The 19699-nt window shown below is 44.5% G+C and overlaps 1 protein-coding gene across 1 annotated transcript in view; it reads right to left on the bottom strand.

Moving 5' to 3' along the window:
• Window positions 1-780: 780 nt before the first annotated feature.
• Window positions 781-19699, bottom strand: part of LOC141173604 (uncharacterized) — a 28460-nt gene continuing 9541 nt past the window's right edge. The window contains exons 4-5 of the mRNA XM_073657903.1: window positions 1285-1403; window positions 781-964 (exon numbers count right to left, since the gene is read on the bottom strand). Of these exons, the coding sequence (XP_073514004.1) occupies window positions 781-964; window positions 1285-1403 (303 nt within the window). The remainder of the gene's footprint in view (window positions 965-1284; window positions 1404-19699) is intronic.

Here is a 19699-nt window from a genome sequence, read left to right as displayed (position 1 = left end):
ATTCCCGAACTAGCAGCCCCCTTCCCTAGTCTATTAGGAGGTCGTTTGCTCTGGTACACGGCCGCCGACCTATCAATCAGTCAGTGGAGGGTGCTGCTAGTTCAGGAATATGGTGGAGGCTGAGAAGCTGTAAGTGCATCGCCACTCCCCAATGCACTTTCAGACTGAACTTAAAAATACTGGTTGGCTGCAGGGCTCACGTGACATAAAAATGTGACATAAGCCCTGGGAGAGCGAGTGCCGACACTGCTGGAAAGGTGCTGGCACTGGAGGTGAGTATAAGTCTTATTATTTTACAAGGGGCAAACATACTGATTGAGAAGGGGTTATCTGAGTAGTGGACAAACCCTTTAAGACTAGTGTTAAGGAAATGCAGCTCTACCAGAGTATAGCAAGAAAAAAAGAAATCATAATATTTACAAAGATTCATGATATCAAGGGTTAAAATTTTGTTCAGAAGTGACTTTTTTCTAAGTTGATCTGTCACCAAATTTCACTCTACAAGCTGCATACATTAACAAATAGGTGTCTTAGACCTGATGAGACTCGCGTACTTACTTTGAAAATCCATGTCAAAATGGCTGTACAATCCTCAAATTAAAATGAGCTGCTTTCATGAAATGCTTATTTTAAAATGATGCGAGCATATTTTCACACAAGGTAGCACAGCCATGGATTTTTTTTTTCAAAGTAAGTACATCAGTATCATCAGGTCTCAGAGTTCTATTTAACTGTGAAATCTGGTAGGACTTCGACACCTTCAGAGACGCATCTGCACTTCTAACAGTTATCTTGCTCTACTTTGGTGTCTAAATGGTTAACCAAGCATTGAAGACAGAGTTTGATTTTTAAAGCCATAAGGATTTTTAAAAGCCTCTTCTCTTGTGACTGATCGGCCAGGAGCCGGCGATGATATGGAAATACAATCTGTAAAAGAAACGTCTCAATCATCATGTGAAACAAGCTGAATAATATAATGTATTCCGGGGAGTGAAACGCGTGAGCGACGGCGCGGCTTCTGTCATTGTTCTCAGATGTCGCTTTATAGGTTGAAGGGAAAAAGATGAGTTTTCAGCTGAGATTTCAGAGCCGTCAGTGAATTAATCATCGCTTTACGGGGGGGGGGGGGGAGGGATACATAGGAGCACGTGAAAAATCTCGCCTTCAAGAACCGAGGGGCAGTGGGAGAGAGGGGGCAGCGTAATTAATTGTCTGTCCATTCTGTGGTGTCAATGGTAAAATATCAGCGGAAGAAAAAGAGAAATAGAAGGAAACGCCACTCACAATCTGCCCTTTGGTTTCCGCTGCAGACGTCTTGTGAGCGCCGTATTTAATGAATTCCAGGCGCTCGGGTTTATGATGTTTATTTGTCGATTTGACTCAGGCTGTCTGTCATCTTTACTCTGGGAGACGAATATTAATGATATAGCAAATTAAAATACAAATAATTGGAGGGAATGTATCGTTTCAACTAATACGGGCACAGGTGGTATAATAAATGTGGCGCAAATCTTAGAATTGTGGGACTGCTTCAACCGTGAGACTTCTTGCAAATGTTACTTGGTGATATGCAATATTTTCGCTTTCAGAAACAATTTTGTCATCAACGGGTAACATTGCAAAGTGCTTGGAAAATTAAGCACCGGAGTGAAGGAATTTTTAATTTTATTATTTAGTGCTCGTTGTCTAGGTTCCAGCCGCCAATGCAGTGCAGTCTATTCAAAGTGGACGGTTTCCAAGGCTAGGAATGCCGCGCTTACAAGCTCTCTCCATTAGAGCTTGTAAACTCTGCACTGAAGCTGGACCCAGCCAGCTTCAGTGCAACTGCACCTACAACACTGCAAAGTCAAAGCTGCCTATTCTTGCAGCATGAAAAAGCCACACAGTTTGGGCCAGTGACACGAACGCGCCATATGTCCAAACAGTCAATCATCAGGAGTGCACTGCCCCTGAGGAGCAAGAAGCGGGGGCTGAGGAGCCGTGCACTCCTGGTCATCTCCTCCTTGTGTACACAAAGTTCTCTTTGCTTTACCCTGCGCGGATCTGATGGATGTCAGTATCCGGACTCTTCTGGATCCTGTTCCTGATGATTCTCTGAACATCCACGGGCCTGTTCATCCCTATACTTCACTTTTTTGACCTTTGGACTTGTCTGCCGGTTTTTCTCCTTTGTCCATGTCCTGACGTCAGATTTTTTCTATGACATTGTGTTTTTGACCTTGGCATGTCTCCTAAATATATTCTCTGCTTGGAAGTTCCACTCTAGTTTGTCTTAGAACTTTTCATCCACTTGTGACCTTGTACTTGACTTGAGTTTTCCCCTGTTATGTCCTGTCCACCTTCACATTAGCGCACCTGCTACTACCTGAAATCCTGACCTCAGTGCGTTCTCATCTTCATTGCTGCTCTCAATGTGAACATTGCATTGACTATCTACTAGTCCTCATGTCTTGAGAAGCCTCATATTTAACCTGTTTTACCTTTGTTACATTTCTCTTTCTAACCAACATTAACTTTCTGTGCATAAGTGGTGTCGACCATAAAAATGAAGTCATGAAATATCTGTGGATCTTGCATCTTTCAAAATGCAAAATGGACTAAGTGGTGTATAGATTGGGTGGAGTTGTCAGACACTGAACCCAGTTGTCAGGCATTAGGTCGAGCTTTAATTTATTACGTGATGTTCTCATGCAGTGATTGTAGAAGCATTGGATATAACTCTTAGACATTGAAGATGTAAGTCGGTGGGCAAAGTTGTCATGCATTAGATGCAGTTGTAAGACATTGGGTGAATTTGTTCCGCAATTACTACAACTGTAGACTCAAGAAACGAAGCAAGAAACACATAAAATTCCTCTTATTCCTAAATTTCCGATTTGGAATAGAGTCTGAGGAACAGGACATGGAGTCCCCTTAACATGACCTGCAAGCAATAACTAACTTTCCTTATAATTGCTGCTCTCTTGGCTTCTTCCCAGAGCAGTAAGGTTTTTTTCCACCTGGACTAAAGGTTCAGTATACTGCCCGAAGCCCATGGCACATGCCCCTGATTATTTTCTAGAGCATTCTCCTTGTATTCACAACCTAATGGTTATATGTCTTCTTCGCCCTCCATAAGAGCTTGTTCCCTCTTGTCCAACTCATCCCTCTTACCTCTTGTTATCATCATCATCATCATCATCATCATCAATGAGGCTTTGTCAACTTTTCTCCCTTTTAACTTTGACCCAACAATTCTCCCCATCTTAAAAATATTCTGACTCTGCAACAAGGAGCCTACAATTTTTTTCCGACATTATCCAAAATCCTTCAAGAGATTCCCTCTAACTAGTGGTCTCCATGACCTCAATGAGGGTCTTCTATGGACACAGTTGGTGAAACATATGAGGAAGTCAGTCCAATTGGGAAGAGTTTGGTTCCACAGTTGTACGAGTCCATCACTAGCTCTTCCTTTGTCCAAGCTGTGTAGGTACAAGTAGCTTTGACATTTGTAATGTTCAGGGTGGAAAATATGTGTGGCGTCGGTGTCTCTGCCTCCTGCCGAGAAGTGACGCAGATCCCCTTGCCACCGCGGTCCCGGTCCGGCGTCCTCCGGCTCCCCTCCTGCGTCTGCCCGGGGTGCGCGCGCCACGCGCAGTTCCCCGGGCACTGTGCTTAGGGCGCTCGAGCGTGCGCTCCCTCCCTCCCTCTTAAAGGGGCCGTGCGCGCCGTCCTAAAGAGTCCCCGGCCAATGGCCGGAGGACTTCCCCTATATAAGGCACCTCCTCCAAAATGGAGGTGCCTGTGCAGGATTGTTGTTTGTGTGCTAACACTCTCCTCAGTCCTCAGGTTTCAGTACCCACCAGCCAGTCTATCAGCCGGGCCCGCCAGCCTGTCTATCAGCCGTGCCCACCAGCCTGTCTATCAGCCTTGCCTGTCTACCCGCATCACCGGCCTGTCTACTGGTCGTGCTCATCCGCTGTGCCTGTCGGCCTCAGCCATCAGTCCCGTGGGAGTCACCTGCTCTCACACAAGGTCGGTCCCAGAGTGGCACCTGGTTCACCTTCCTGGTCCCTCCTTGGTTCACGGAGTCGACTAAGCCACCATGTGACCAGGGTCGGTCCGGGTAGGCACTTAGTTACGTCCCTCTGGTCCCTCCTTGTATCACAGCACAGAGGTTCCACCACCCGGATCTGTAACAATATGTGCGCGATTGTAACATCCCTGGCGGCATGCTGGCATGGCTTACCACCTCCCACCATGCAAGACCGCTATCTTACCTATCAGTCCAGGCTGCACACTTTGCTCCAGTACCTGCTGTGTGCATGTCTCTTGTCTGATTGCTTAGGACGGCAGCGCGGTTACTGCCTGTTTCTTATAGTTACTGTGTGCACAGTCCTAATGCGTCCCCAGCCTATTGCTGTGAGTCACTGGATACTTAAACCCCCTCCACCCAGTATGAGGTGCCTGAGCAACACTTTCATTCAGTGTGTTCTGTGCAACTGAGTTGCCAGGTCCTGTCCTGTATCTTGTCTGTTTCCGCCACCCTGGGGGCCGTATACCCAGGCCTGTTACCTGTATCTGTGACTTCTAGTCTGTTCCGCCACCCTGGGGGCTGAGTTCCCAGGCTCGTTCCTGTATCTTGATCCTGGTTCAGTTCCTGTCTGAACAGTGTCCTAGCCCGTTACTTGTTTGTCTCTATGTCTGTATCTTCCCTTTTCCTACAGTGTCTGATCCTGCACCTAACTCCAACTCGTTGTATCTGTACTTCTGTTTGTGAGTTTAATGTCCACTCACTACTTCATTGTAAGTACCTTGTGTGTATCTGCTGATTGTCTACCGCACCTGAGGGTTTTGCGCTGCTCTGCTTGTCTACCGCATCTGTGGGTTTTGCTCTGCTCTACTTGTCTACCGCACCTGCGGGTTTTGCTCTGTTCTGCTTGTCTACCGCAACTGCGGGTTTTGCTCTGCTATGCTTGTCTACCGCATCTGCGGGTTTTGCTCTGCTATGCTTGTCTACCGCACCTGGGGGTTTTGCTCTGCTCTGCTTGTCTACCGCATCTGCGGGTTTTGCTCTGCTCTGCTTGTCTACCGCACCTGCGGGTTTTGCTCTGCTCTGCTTGTCTACTGCACTTGCGGGTTTTGCTCTGCTCTGCTTGTCTACCGCACCTGCGGGTTTTGCTTTGCTCTGCTTGTCTACCGCACCTGCAGATTTTGCTCTGCTCAGCTCGTCTACCGCACCTGCGCGTTTTGCTCTGCTCTGCTTGTCTACCGCACCTGCGGGTTTTGCTCTGCTTGTCTACCGCACCTGCGGGTTTTGCTCTGCTTGTCTACCGCACCTGCGGGTTTTGCTCTGCTCTGCTTGTCTACTGCACTTGCGGGTTTTGCTCTGCTCTGCTTGTCTACCGCACCTGCGGGTTTTGCTTTGCTCTGCTTGTCTACCGCACCTGCAGATTTTGCTCTGCTCAGCTCGTCTACCGCACCTGCGCGTTTTGCTCTGCTCTGCTTGTCTACCGCACCTGCGCGTTTTGCTCTGCTCTGCTTGTCTACCGCACCTGCGGGTTTTGCTCTGCTTGTCTACCGCACCTGCGGGTTTTGCTCTGCTTGTCTACCGCACCTGCAGGTTTTGCTCTGCTCTGCTTGTTTACCGCATCTGTGGGTTTTGCTCTGCTCTGCTTGTTTACCGCATCTGCCGGTTTTGCTCTGCTCTGCTTGTCTACCGCACCTGCGGGTTTTGCTCTGCTCTGCTTGTCTACCGCACCTGCGGGTTTTGCTCTGCTCTGCTTGTTAACCACACCTGCGGGTTTTGCTCTGCTCTGCTTGTCTACCGCACCTGCGGGTTTTTCTCTGCTCTGCTTGTTAACCGCACCTGCGGGTTTTTCTCTGCTCTGCTTGTCTACAGCATCTGCGGGTTTTGCTCTGCTCTGCTTGTCTACCGCACCTGCGAGTTTTGCTCTGCTCTGCTTGTCTACCGCACCTGCGGGTTTTGCTCTGCTCTGCTTGTCTACCGCATCTGCGGGTTTTGCTCTGCTCTGCTTGTCTACGGCACCTGCGGGTTTTGCTCTGCTCTGCTTGTCTATCGCATCTGTGGGTTTTGCTCTGCTGTGCTTGTCTACCGCACCTGCGGGTTTAACTCTGCTCTGCTTGTCTACCGCACCTGCGGGTTTTGCTCTGCTCTGCTTGTCTACCGCACCTGCGGGTTTTGCTCTGCTCTGCTTGTCTACCGCACCTGCGGGTTTTGCTCTGCTCTGCTTGTCTACCGCATCTGCGGGTTTTGCTCTGCTCTGCTTGTCTACCGCACCTGCGGGTTTTGCTCTGCTCTGCTTGTCTACCGCACAAGCGGGTTTTGCTCTGCTCTGCTTGTCTACCGCACCTGCGGGTTTTGCTCTGCTCTGCTTGTCTACCGCATCTGCGGGTTTTGCTCTGCTCTGCTTGTCTACGGCGCCTACGGGTTTTGCTCAGCTCTGCTTGTCTACCGCACCTGTGGGTTTTTGCTCTGCTCTGCTTGTCTACTGCGCCTGCGGGTTTAGCTCTGTTCTGCTTGTCTACCGCACCTGCAGGTTTTGCTCTGCTCTGCTTGTCTACCGCACCTGTGGCTCTGTTCCAGTATCCCAGTCTGTACTGGTCCCTATCCTGCCTGCGTTCCTATCTGCCAGTACCCACCTCTCTGCATGCCAGCCGTGCCTGCCAGTACCCACCTGTCTACATACCAGCCGTGCCTGCCAATACCCACCTGTCTGCATACCAGCCGTGCCTGCCAGTATCTACCTGTCTGTATGCCAGCCTAACCTGCCTGTTCCTGCATTCCCCGGTGTGGGTCAACAGCTGTGACCGGGGTCTGACCTGGAGTAGCACCTGGTCCCTCTGCTCGGTTCCTCCCTGGTTCACGGAGTCGACTGAGCCGCCGTGTGACCTTGGTCGGACTGAGTTGATACTTAGTCACGCCCCTCCTGGCACTCCTCGGTTCATGGTCCAGTGGGATCACTAATCATGCTCACGCCAGTCAGTCTGGGCGCGAGCGTAACAGATCTATAGACTAAGTTCCATAGAAATATTACGCAGTACATATCAGACATGGTATATGTTGTGGCTCATCGTGGTCTTGTTTGCACTGTAAGGATCCTTGCTGGAGCTGGAGAGTTGGAAGTCAGGACCGGAGAAGCTGTTCCCTCTGGGTGGACATTAATCTATGCCGGAGACATCATTTACATGGCTCCCGGGTGACATCTCGCTCTATAGAGTAATTACTTTCTTAGAAAAGTAATTTTACAAAAAGGACAAATCAGAACAAGAAATCTCCACCTGAGAAACGTGAATAGAAAGTCGGAGAACTTATAAAAAGTTGTCACAAAGAACTTCACTATATCCTTCGTCTAATACAAGAATAGAATGTAAGGTAATATTTCATGTTCTTGTACTTTTCTCTTGTCTTAATTGTTTTCTACACTGTGATTGAAGGACTTTTTACTTCTTGCAGTAGCCACCAAAAAAGTCTGTGTTAGGGCTCATTCAGATGTCAGTATTTTCCACCTATGAGAAAAAATTAACCGATTATTCTGATCAGACTTTGATCAAAGTTTGGTCCAAGTATCATCAGTTTTTCTCGTACGTGGAGAAAAAAAAAGTTTCTCCCCCTTCTCCTTTCTGACAGTACGTGAAAATCGGACTGCACTCAGTTGTCATCCAGTGCTGCCAATTTTTTACGGACCCATAGACTTGCACTGCCGATTTTGATCCGTCCCTCGGATCAAAATTGGACATGTCTCCAAGATTTTCAGCTCGGTCTGCAAAAAATTCAGGACATGTGAATGGTCCCATAGCTGCCTTCAGTGCCGTGCTTACAAACTCTATGGATAAGAGCTTGTAAATGCTATACTAAACCGCAGCGGTGGCCCGTCTCCTAGGAAACAAACTATGAACAATAAAAAATACAATAGAGATAATCAGGGAAATGATGCATTATTTTAATAAGAAGTAAATTGCAAAGTTGTTTATTTTTACAATTTCCAATAAAACTTAAGTTCTACAATGGAGATCATCATCACACTATATGTATGCAGCTACTTTAAAAAAAGGTTTTTGAAAAACACAGACACTTTTTTATACAAAAACAGTGCCACACCTGTCTACAGGACATAAGCGATATTGCGGCTCAGTTCTATTTACTTCAATGGAAAGGAGCAGCAATACCAGGCACAACCAGTAGGTGGGGGGGTATCTCCTTCTGGAAGAAAACATAGAAAAACTTTTACCCCCCATCTTCACCCAGGGGTCAGAGTTGGGCCGCTCTCTTAGTTATTGAACCCTCCAAGGTGCATCTAATTTTTTTTAATAGCTTTTGGACGTTTCTCAAGAGATGATTGCAGCCGTGTAACCGAGGTCTGTAATGTATACTGCATTTTATGAAAGTCCCATTAAGTTTTAGCTCGTCATAATTAGGGCACATAAAAGTTAATTGTACATCGCCTCTGTACATATTCCTGTGCTCACTAAATTAGAAAGCTTTGTTTTTAGGATTCGCCGCGGCCGTAATCGCAGAGAACATTATGTCGGTCTGACCATACATAACGCGACTTTTACTGTGGACATAAACCTGCTCCCCACAACACCTCTCATATATAGCCGAGAACATAGTCATAGAGAAGCATCATCGATCACAAGTCACCGCGCTAATGGGGGCTTCTCTACACGGGAATGAACACATTAAGGTCTCTGGAGAAATTCAAGAGGAAACTGGAAGATTCATTACTGCTCCGAGGCTGGTACAGTATAGGGGCGATAACTTCATATTAGCTGCAGCATGTCCTGCAATTCCCTGAATCAAAATATCCAGTGTAGTTACCTGTCACATAAAACATTTCTGTAGATTTATCTAAGTAGCAACTGATGAAACAGAAGAAAGATCTCGTACGTCAGGAAGAGCTAAGGGGGTAATATATTCTGCCCATGTTCGCTGATATTATATAGACCAAAACATAGTTATTATAATTCTGCCTCTATGTACAAGAACATACAGTGGGTATGGAAAGTATTCAGACCCCTTTACATTTTTCACTCTTTGTTTCATTGCAGCCATTTGGTAAATTCTAAAAAGTTCACTTTTTTCTCATTTAAGTACACTCTGCACCCCATCTTGACTGAGAAAAAAAACAAATGTAGAAATTTTTGCAAATTTATTAAAAAAGAAAAACTGAAATATCACATGGTCATAAGTATTCAGACCCTTTGCTCAGTATTGAGTAGAAGCACCCTTTTGAGCTAGTACAGCCATAAGTCTTCTTGGGAATGATGCAACAAGTTTTTCACACCTGGATTTGGGGATCCTCTGTCATTCTTCCTTGCAGATCCTCTCCAGTTCCGTCAGGTTGGATGGTGAACGTTGGTGGACAGCCATTTTCAGGTCTCTCCAGAGATGCTCAATTGGGCTTAGGTCAGGGCTCTGGCCGGGCCAGTCAAGAATGGTCACAGAGTTGTTCTGAAGCCACTCCTTTGTTATTTTAGCTGTGTGCTTGGGGTCATTGTCTTGTTGGAAGGTGAACCTTCGGCCAAGTCTCAGGTCCAGAGCACTCTGGAAGAGGTTTTCATCCAGGATATCTCTGTACTTGGTCGCTTTCATGTTTCCTTCAATTGCAACCAATCGTCCATTCCCTGCAGCTGTAAAACATCCCCATAGCATGATGCTGCCACCACCATGTTTCACTGTTGGGATTGTATTGGGCAGGTGATGAGCAGTGCCTGGTTTTCTCCACACATACCGCTTAGAATTATCACCAAAAAGTTCTATCTTCGTCTTATCAGAGCAGAGAATCTTATTTCTCATAGCCTGGGAGTCCTTCATGTGTTTTTGAGCAAACTCTATGCAGGCTTTCATATGTCTTGCACTGAGGAGAGGCTTCCGTCGGGCCACTCTGCCATAAAGGCCCAACTGGTGGAGGGCTGCAGTGATAGTTGACTTTGTGGAACTTTCTCCCATCTCCCTACTGCATCTCTGGAGCTCAGCCACAGTGATCTTGGGGTTCTTCTTTACCTCTCTCACCAAGGCTCTTCTCCCACGATTGCTCAGTTTGGCTGGAAGGCCAGGCCTAGGAAGACTTCTTGTGGTCCCAAACTTCTTCCATTTAAGGATTATGGAGGCCACTGTGCTCTTAGGAACCTTGAGTAATGTAGAAATTCTTTTGTAACCTTGGTGAGATCTGTGCCTTGCCACAATTTTGTCTCTGAGCTCCTTGGTCAGTTCCTTTGAGCTTATGATTCTCATTTGGTCTGACATGCACTGTGAGCTGTGAGGTCTTATATAGACAGGTATGTGCCTTTCCAAATCAAGTCCAATCAGTTTAATTAAACACAGCTGGACTCCAATGAAGGAGTAGAACCATCTCAAGGAGAATCACAAGGAAATGGACAGCATGTGACTTAAATATGAGTGTCTGAGCAAAGGGTCTGAATACTTATGACCATCTGATATTTCAGTTTTTCTTTTTTAATAAATTTTCAAAAATTTCTACATTTCTGTTTTTTTTTTCAGTCAAGATGGGGTGCAGAGTGTACTTTAATGAGAAAAAAAATGAACTTTTTAGAATTTACCAAATGGCTGCAATGAAACAAAGAGTGAACAATTTAAAGGGGTCTGAATACTTTCCGTACCCACTGTAACTACTATAACACTGCCCCTATGTACAAGAATATAACCACTATAATACTAACCCTATGTACAAGAATATAACTACTATAATACTGCTCCTATGTACAAGAATATAACTACTATAATACTGCCCCCTATGTACAAGAATATAGCTACTATAATACTGCCCCCTATGTACTAGAATATAACTACTATAATACTGCCCCCTATGTACTAGAATATAACTACTATAATACTGCCCCCTATGTACAAGAATATAACTACTATAATACTGCTCCTATGTACAAGAATATAACTACTATAATACTGCCCCCTATGTACAAGAATATAGCTACTATAATACTGCCCCTATGTACAAGAATATAACTACTATAATACTGCTATGTACAAGAATATAACTACTATAATACTGCCCCCTATGTACAAGAATATAACTACTATAATACTGCTCCTATGTACAAGAATATAACTATTATAATACTGACCCTGTGTACAAGAATGTAACTACTACAATACTGCCCCCTATGTACAAGAATATAACTACTATAATACTACTTCTATGTATAACAATAGAATTACTATAATACTGCGCCTATGTACAAGAATATAACTACTATAATACTGCCCCTATGTACAAGAATATAACTACTATAATACTGCCCCTATGTACAAGAATATAACTACTATAATACTGCCCCTTATGTACAAGAATATAACTACTATAATACTGCTTGCTATGTACAAGAATATAACTACTATAATACTGCCCCCTATCTACAAGAATATACCTGCAATAATACTGCCCCCTATGTACAAGAATATAACTACTATAATACTGCTCCCTATGTACAGGAATATAACTACTATAATACTGCTCCCTATGTACAAGAATATAACTACTATAATACTGCCCCTATGTTCAAGAATATAACTACCATAATACTGCCCCCTATGTACAAGAATATAACTACTATAATACTGCTCCTATGTACAAGAATATAACTGCTATAATACTGCTCCCTATGTACAAGAATATAACTACTATAATACTGCCCCTATGTTCAAGAATATAACTACTATAATACTGCCCCCTATGTACAAGAATATAACTACTATAATACTGCCCCTATGTTCAAGAATATAACTACTATAATACTGCTCCCTATGTACAAGAATATAACTACTATAATACTGCCCCTATGTTCAAGAATATAACTACTATAATACTGCCCCCTATGTACAAGAATATAACTACTATAATACTGCCCCCTATGTACCAGAATATAACTACTATAATACTGCCCCTATGTACAAGAATATAACTACTATAATACTGCTTCTATGTACAAGAATATAACTACTATAATACTGCTTCTATGTACAAGAATATAACTACTATAATACTGCTCCTATGTACAAGAATATAACTACTATAATACTGCCCCCTATGTACAAGAATATAACTACTATAATACTGCCCCCTATGTATCAGAATATAACTACTATAATACTGCCCCTATGTACAAGAATATAACTACTATAATACTGCTTCTATGTACAAGAATATAACTACTATAATACTGCTTCTATGTACAAGAATATAACTACTATAATACTGCTCCTATGTACAAGAATATAACTACTATAATACTGCCCCCTATGTATCAGAATATAACTACTATAATACTGCCCCTATGTACAAGAATATAACTACTATAATACTGCTTCTATGTACAAGAATATAACTACTATAATACTGCTTCTATGTACAAAAATATAACTACTATATATACAGTGTATATAGGAATGTAGGAACGTAGAATGGCAGCACAGCTTGTCCTATATCTACTAGGATATAATATGTTCTTCTCTTCTTTGTGAGATTATTAATATTTCACATTCTCCTATTGATTTTTTGCCTCCAGTACTTTTGCCCGGGGCCGGTACATGTCATGTGGTGTCATCTCTGGAGTTGGGGGTGTCAGTCCTCCGCTGTGATGGGTGTGGGGTGCAGGACAAGACCTTTTGCAGCACCTGATATGTTAAAAAGCAAAGTGACTGCATATTGAGGATCTATGGAGGGAGAGAACGTGGAGTAATGGCAGGAATATAATGAAGCGACCTAATTAGAATTTCAATCTCTCCTGCAGATTAATTCAGATTTTTTTATTAGATAAAAAAAGAACTAACGACTGAGAATTACATCCACTCGTCTCCAGTGCTGCCAGGGGCGCGCAGGTAAAGTGCTCTGCGTGACCATTGTTACTTGTGGCGCAGACAGGAAAGTGCTCCGTTTATAAATGACTTTACATGAGACGTCTGATCCCGGAGTGATAGAAATATCAGCAGCCTTAAAGGGGCAGGCCAACACTATATAATAATGCTTAATTATTTTGCATTTGAAGTCCTCTCAATTTATAAGATTTCTGGGGGGTTTTGTCAGTGAATTGGAATAATATGCTTTCTTTCACTTACAGCAAGCAGAGATTTTGTAAAGTTTACATCCACAATCTGACAACTTGCCTGGACCTAATACTTATCATAGCTGAGGGTTTGTTACAATTGTATCCAGTCTAGACAATCTTTTCTGAGCTAAACAGCAGCACAAATCTCTCAAGGTTTGCAACAATGTATCAGTGCAGGCAAAATATATCAGGCTGGAGTCCAGGTCACAGAGGGTTATGAGTCCATGGTACCTGAATAAAAGGGTCAGGTAGCAATGCAGTGTTACTCCTCTTGTTCAGTGATGCAACTGTAGCAAACCCTCAGCTGTAAGAAGTATTGGGCCAACAGTAATGTGCTATTTACTGACAACAAGCAGATGGTCTATATCGAGAAAAGTATTGGGACACATATCTTGATCACTGAATTCCGATTTATTATTCAATACCATTGTCCCCGGTGTATAACATCCGGCCCCTCACTCCCCTGGTGTATTACCTCACTCCCCAGCATATAACATCTGGCCCCTCACCCCCGGTGTAGAACATCTGGCCCCCGGTGTATAATCTCCGGCCCCTCGCCCGGAACGGCCGGTGGTGCAGAGGTCACTGATACAAGCGCGGTCCTGTAATAGGAGCCACCGGGGTAACAAGTCTGTTCAGGACATTTCTTCCTTCTGAATCTTCCCCCATCACCTGTGAGTGATATTATTGAGAAGTGGAAGGAACCGCAGCAACTCAGCCACGAAGTGGAGACCCCATAACGTTACAGAGCAGGGGGCTGAGGGCTGAGTGCTGAGGAGCAGAGGGCAGAAAAGTCCCCACCGCTCTGCTGACCCCATAACTGCAGAGTCCAGACCTCCTCTGGTATAACATCAGCACAAACAGAGGGGGTGGAGAACATGAGCTTCCTCACAGAGCCCGGACCCCAACCCCGTCCAACTAGACCAGAGATTGTGAGCCCTGCCTCCCCCCAACATCAGGGTCTGACCTCACAATTGCTCTTCTGGATGAATAGGATTGATACATATAGTTTATTATCGATTTGATAGTAATCTGTCACTGTAAGACACGTCGGTGCGTCCTGTACCGCAGGACATGGTGAGGCCCATGAAGTGCTCCCCAGGCGCTCACTGACTGTAATACATTATTAATGCCTCATTTCTGCTGACCACTCAATCGATTGCGCTCTGCACAGAACACGCGGGGTCCCCCCCCCAGGAGCTTTAATGGCAGCAGTAATATAACCATATTGACTACTGCCCTCGGATCTCTGATACCACGGCCGCTTCATTCATCTTAATGGATTATTTCTCCATCTTTCAGCAGAATAACTTATCGGCGTCACAGTCATTTAATTACCGGCTGGAGATTTTATTTTCTATAAATACGGTTTTACTTTGTGTAATTGAAATAAATCACATGGCAGACTCTGAGTAAAGGAGGGCACCGACTATGAGGAGATGGCGCACATCTTTCTCTGTGCTGATATGTAATGACTTGGCACAGCTGGCACTCAGATGTCACTTTCTAGCTGTTGTCAGTCATGTGCACTTTTCTGTGTGTCTGGCACTGTGGGCATTGCATTAAGTTGGCACTCTGGTGTTATGGGTACTGAAATGTGTCTAGCACTATTGGAACTGTCATGTTGGCACTGAGTGAAGGAGCCATTACTGGTATATTATGGGACTGAGACTATAGGTATTGCAATGTGTCTAGAACTACTGGAACTGTCACATTGGCACTGAGTGAAGGAGCCATTACTGGCATATTATGGGATTGGCACTATGGGCATTGCAATATGACTAGCACTACTGGAACTGTCACGTTGGCACTGAGTGAAGGAGCCACTACAGGTATGTTATGGGACTGGCACTATGGGAACTGAATGAGTATAGGACTGTTGACACTATCAGGGCACACTCCGTGAAGCAGATATTAAATCAATATCTAATGTGCTGGCACTATGGGTGTTGTATAAAGTTAAGTTGCCAGCATGGTTTTTTAAGACTGTGGCATTATGGGTAGTGTAAATTCTTCATCACTACTGGAACTTTAAGGTTGTCACTGAGTGAAGCATAACTATGAGACTGGCACTTTGGCCATTGAATGTGGCATTAAAGGGACTTTCGGCTTGGTATGTTGAGCGATTCAGATATTACAGCAATTCCTGATGGGCTGGCACTATGTAAACAAAACAGGCTGGCACCATTTGCGTCTGTTAGCACCCATGTAAGCATTGTTAAATTGTCCTGAAGGTATGGCCAAGAGTGGATTATATCAGCGAATGTGCCCATTGTTTGTTGCCATGTGGGCATTAGAAGGAGCCCATTTCCTCTGAGGCTTAGAGGGAAAAAAGGGGGTTGGTACCGTGTTAGCCAGTTGAAAAAAAGATTGCTCTCAGTGGGAAAAAAACAAGATAATCTTGTAGTTATGATACCTTTTAATTTATTTTATTTTTGTTAGCAATTATGTTACAAAGCAAGCTTTTGAGACATCTTAGGTCTCTTCCTTAGGCATGGTAAAACAAAATATATGAAGAGACACAAATATATACACACACAAAAAAAACTTTTATCTTGTTTTTCCCACTGAGAGCAATCTTTAGGCAGCATAAACACAGCATTAAGCTGCATTTTGTGAAGCAAGTTGATTGAAGCTGATTTCACACTGTGCCTTGGTCACTGTGGGAAATAAACTAGACTTTTCAAGTCTTTTTTTTCCCAAATTATTACTAAGTGATAAGAAAACTACAACCCTGCACTGTATATACAGCAAGGTATAGTGTTACTCAATGTAAATCTAGTCTGTGTAACTCTGCTGCCATCTAGTGGTCACATGAAAGAATGATGCCAAATCTAATCAATGAGCAGCATCAGTCAGTATTAATGAACACTTAATCTTCCTTCTGCAGTCACATGATTTTGACTGTGATGTCACATATGGGAATTTTGATTCAACAATATTATTCTCTATCCTTAAGAGAATGTCACCAGAGACAATAATAGTTCTATGCAGCTTTTGGCAGCTGCACCCACAAAATCATCCATTAGAGGGTCCTGCATAGCGACGGTTATTTCCAATGATCACTAGTCTCTTGAGGCTCATATAAAACTATGGAATCACCTGACCAACTATTGAATAAATTCTATTTTACAGACAGTGAACTTGGGGGCTGCTGTTTCCCTCTCTAAATAGGTTCCAATTACGGGATTGAAAATAAAAAAGATTATTCAAATGGAAAAAATACATTTTTTAATAGAGAAACAGTGGCACTGTCCATATGTTGTGTGTGACATTGTAAATCAGACCCATAAACTTGAAGGAAAATGAGCTGCAATACCAGACACAGCATAAAGGGGGCACCACTGATGGCCTGGATCCAAAGCCTATGGCCTCCACAAATCTTAAAAATAGTATATCAGTATTATGTTTTAGCATTGGGGCAAGATAACGTTATATATGGAGATGTTATTTGGTCATTGTATCATGGTGCAATATGTGCACTGTATGGCGTTATTTACTACAGTGGCTATTATATACTGTAGCATTGTTTTAAACACTATTCAGTATGAATTTATTATTTTGTAAATGTGTTTTGTTTTTTGGCTTTTTTCAGATTTATTCAATTAATTACACTTGTAAATGGTAATATAGACATATTCCATGTTCTCTTTAAAGGGGTTTTCCAGTTTTAGAAAACCCGTCAAAGTTGGTTTAAAAAAACAAAAACCCAAAATCTGTACTTTACTCCCCTTCCCTGGATCCATCACTGAATCTCCACTCCCGCTTCCGGTGTCTGTTATTGTCTGCAGTGTTCACGTCACATCAACAGCACTGCGAATAATATATGTATAGGCAGTCTGGTACTTTGATTGCAGTGTTGTGGTTACAAACAGGAATAATAGTGTAACATCCCTGGCGGCGTGCTGGCATGGCTTACCACCTCCCACCATGCAAGACCGCCATCTTACCTATCAATCCAGGCTGCACACTTTGCTCCAGTACCTGCTGTGTCTCTTGTCTGATTGCTTAGGGCGGCGGCGCGCCTACTGCCTGATTCTTATAATTACTGTGTGCGCACTCCTGATGCCTCCCCAGCCTATTGCTGTGAGTCACTGGATACTTAAATCCCCTCCACCCAGTAGGGGGTGCCTGAGCAACACTTTCATTCAGTGTGTTCTGTGCAACTGAGTTACCAGGTACCTGTTTCTCTCTATGTCCGAACCTTCCCTTTTCCTGCAGTGTCTGAACCTGCACCTAACTCCAACTCGTTGTCTCTGAACTTGTTTGTGAGTTTTGTGTACACTTGCTACTTCATTGTAAGTACCTTGTGTGTATCTGGTTCTGCTTGTTCACTGCACCTGCGGTTTTGCTCTGCTCTGCTTGTCTACCGCACCTGCGGTTTTGCTCTGCTCTGTTTGTCCACCGCACTGGCGGTTTTGCTCCACTCTGCTTGTCCACTGCACCGGCGGTTTCGCTCTGCTTGTTCACAGCACCTGCGGTTTCGCTCTGCTCTGCTTGTTCACAGCACCTGCGGTTTCGCTCTGCTCAGCTTGTTCACCACACCTGCGGTTTCGCTCTGCTCAGCTTGTTCACCGCACCTGCGGGTATTGCTCTGCTCGTCTACCGCACCTGCGGGTTTTGCTCTGCTCTGCTTGTCTACCACACCTGCGGGTTTTGTTCTGCTCTGCTTGTCTACCACACCTGCGGGTTTTGCTCTGCTCTGCTTGTCTACCACACCTGCGGGTTTTGCTCTGCTCTGCTTGTCTACCACACCTGCGGGTTTTGCTCTGCTCTGCTTGTCTACCACACCTGCGGGTTTTGCTCTGCTCTGCTTGTCTACCACACCTGCGGGTTTTGCTCTGCTCTGCTTGTCTACCGCCCCTGCGGGTTTTGCTCTGCTCTACTTGTCTACCGCACCTGCGGGTTTTGCTCTGCTTGTCTACCGCACCTGCGGGTTTTGCTCTGCTCTGCTTGTCTACGGCACCTGCGGGTTTTGCTCTGCTCTGCTTGTCTACCGCACCTGCGGGTTTTGGTCTGCTCTGCTTGTCTACCGCACCTGCGGGTTTTGCTCTGCTTGTCTACTGCACCTGCAGGTTTTGCTCTGCTCTGCTTGCCTACCGCATCTGCGGGTCTTGCTCTGCTCATCTACCGCACCTGCGGCTCCGTTCCTGTGTCCCAGTCTGTATTGGTCCCTATCCTGCCTGCGTTCCTACCTGCCAGTACCTGCCTGTCTGAATGCCAGCCGTGCCTGCCAGTGCCCACCTGTCTGAATGCCAGCCGTGCCTGCCAGTGCCCACCTGTCTGCATGCCAACCGTGCCTGCCAGTGCCCACCTGTCTGCATACCAGCCGTGCCTGCCAGTACCCACATGTCTGTATGCCAGCCTAACCTGCCTATTCCTGCATTCCCCGGTGAGGGTCAACAGCTGTGACCGGGGTCTGACCTGGAGTAGCACCTGGTCCCTCTGCTCGGTTCCTCCCTGGTTCACGGAGTCGACTGAGCCGCCATGTGACCTTGGTCGGACCGAGATGATACTTAGTTACGCCCCTCCAGGCACTCCTCGGTTCATGGTCCAGTGAGATCACTAATCATGCTCACGCCAGTCAGTCCGGGCGTGTGCGTAACAAATAGATGTATAGGCAATCTTGTGACTTAATTGCAGTGCTGGGTTTACACACAAATAATAGATGTATAGACAATTTGGTGACTTGATTGCACCGCTGTAGTTACACACAGGAATAATAGAAGTATAGACAATATGGTCCCTTGATTGCAGTAGTAGGTTTTTACTGATTAATAATATATGTATAGGCAGTATGGTACATTGATTGTAGTGTTGTGGTTACAAACAGGAATAATAGATGTTTAGGCAATTTTATGACTTGATTGCAGTGCTGTGGTTATACACAGGAATAATAGATGTATAGGCAATCTAGTGACTTGATTGCAATGCTGGGTTTACACACAAATAATAGATGTATAGACAATCTGGTACCTTGTCTACAGGGCTGTGGTTACACACAAGAATATATGTATAGGCAATCTTGATTGCAGTGCTGTGGTTACATGCAAGAATAATATATGTATAGGTAATCTGGTACAGTGATTACACTGCTGTGGTCACACACATGAAAGATATATGTAGAGGGAATATTGTATCTTGATTGCAGTACTGTGGTTACACCCAGGAATAACAGATGGATAGGCAATCTGGTTCCTTGATTGCAGTGCTGGGTTTACACACACAAATAATAAATGTGAAGGCAATCTGGTGACTTGATTACAGTGCTGTAGTTACACACACGAATAATAGATTTATAGGCAATCTGGTACCTTGATTGCAGTGTTGCTGTTGATTGCAAAGTTGCAAATATAGAAAGCATAGGAACAGCATCCATGAATAATAGTAATAATCATGTACCTTGTTTGCAGACATCAAGGTGTGACCAGCACCAGTATAAGCAGAGATGAGGTTGTTATCAGGAACCTTGTAGCTTTGCAAGTGTAGTGTGCAGTAGAGTTGAGAGTGCAATAGCACCAGAATTCACATGACTAAGTTAGGAAATAGTTGCAGATTGCTGGAAAACAGACAGGGGTTTGCAAGAGAGATGAATAACCACCTGTCTGGCGCT

Source organism: Phyllobates terribilis, unplaced genomic scaffold (genome assembly GCF_046119375.1).
Source record: "Phyllobates terribilis strain yellow unplaced genomic scaffold, ASM4611937v1 Scaffold_13__5_contigs__length_258822181, whole genome shotgun sequence".
Lineage (NCBI taxonomy): Eukaryota > Metazoa > Chordata > Amphibia > Anura > Dendrobatidae > Phyllobates > Phyllobates terribilis.
This window is presented reverse-complemented; position numbering and strand designations above follow the sequence as displayed.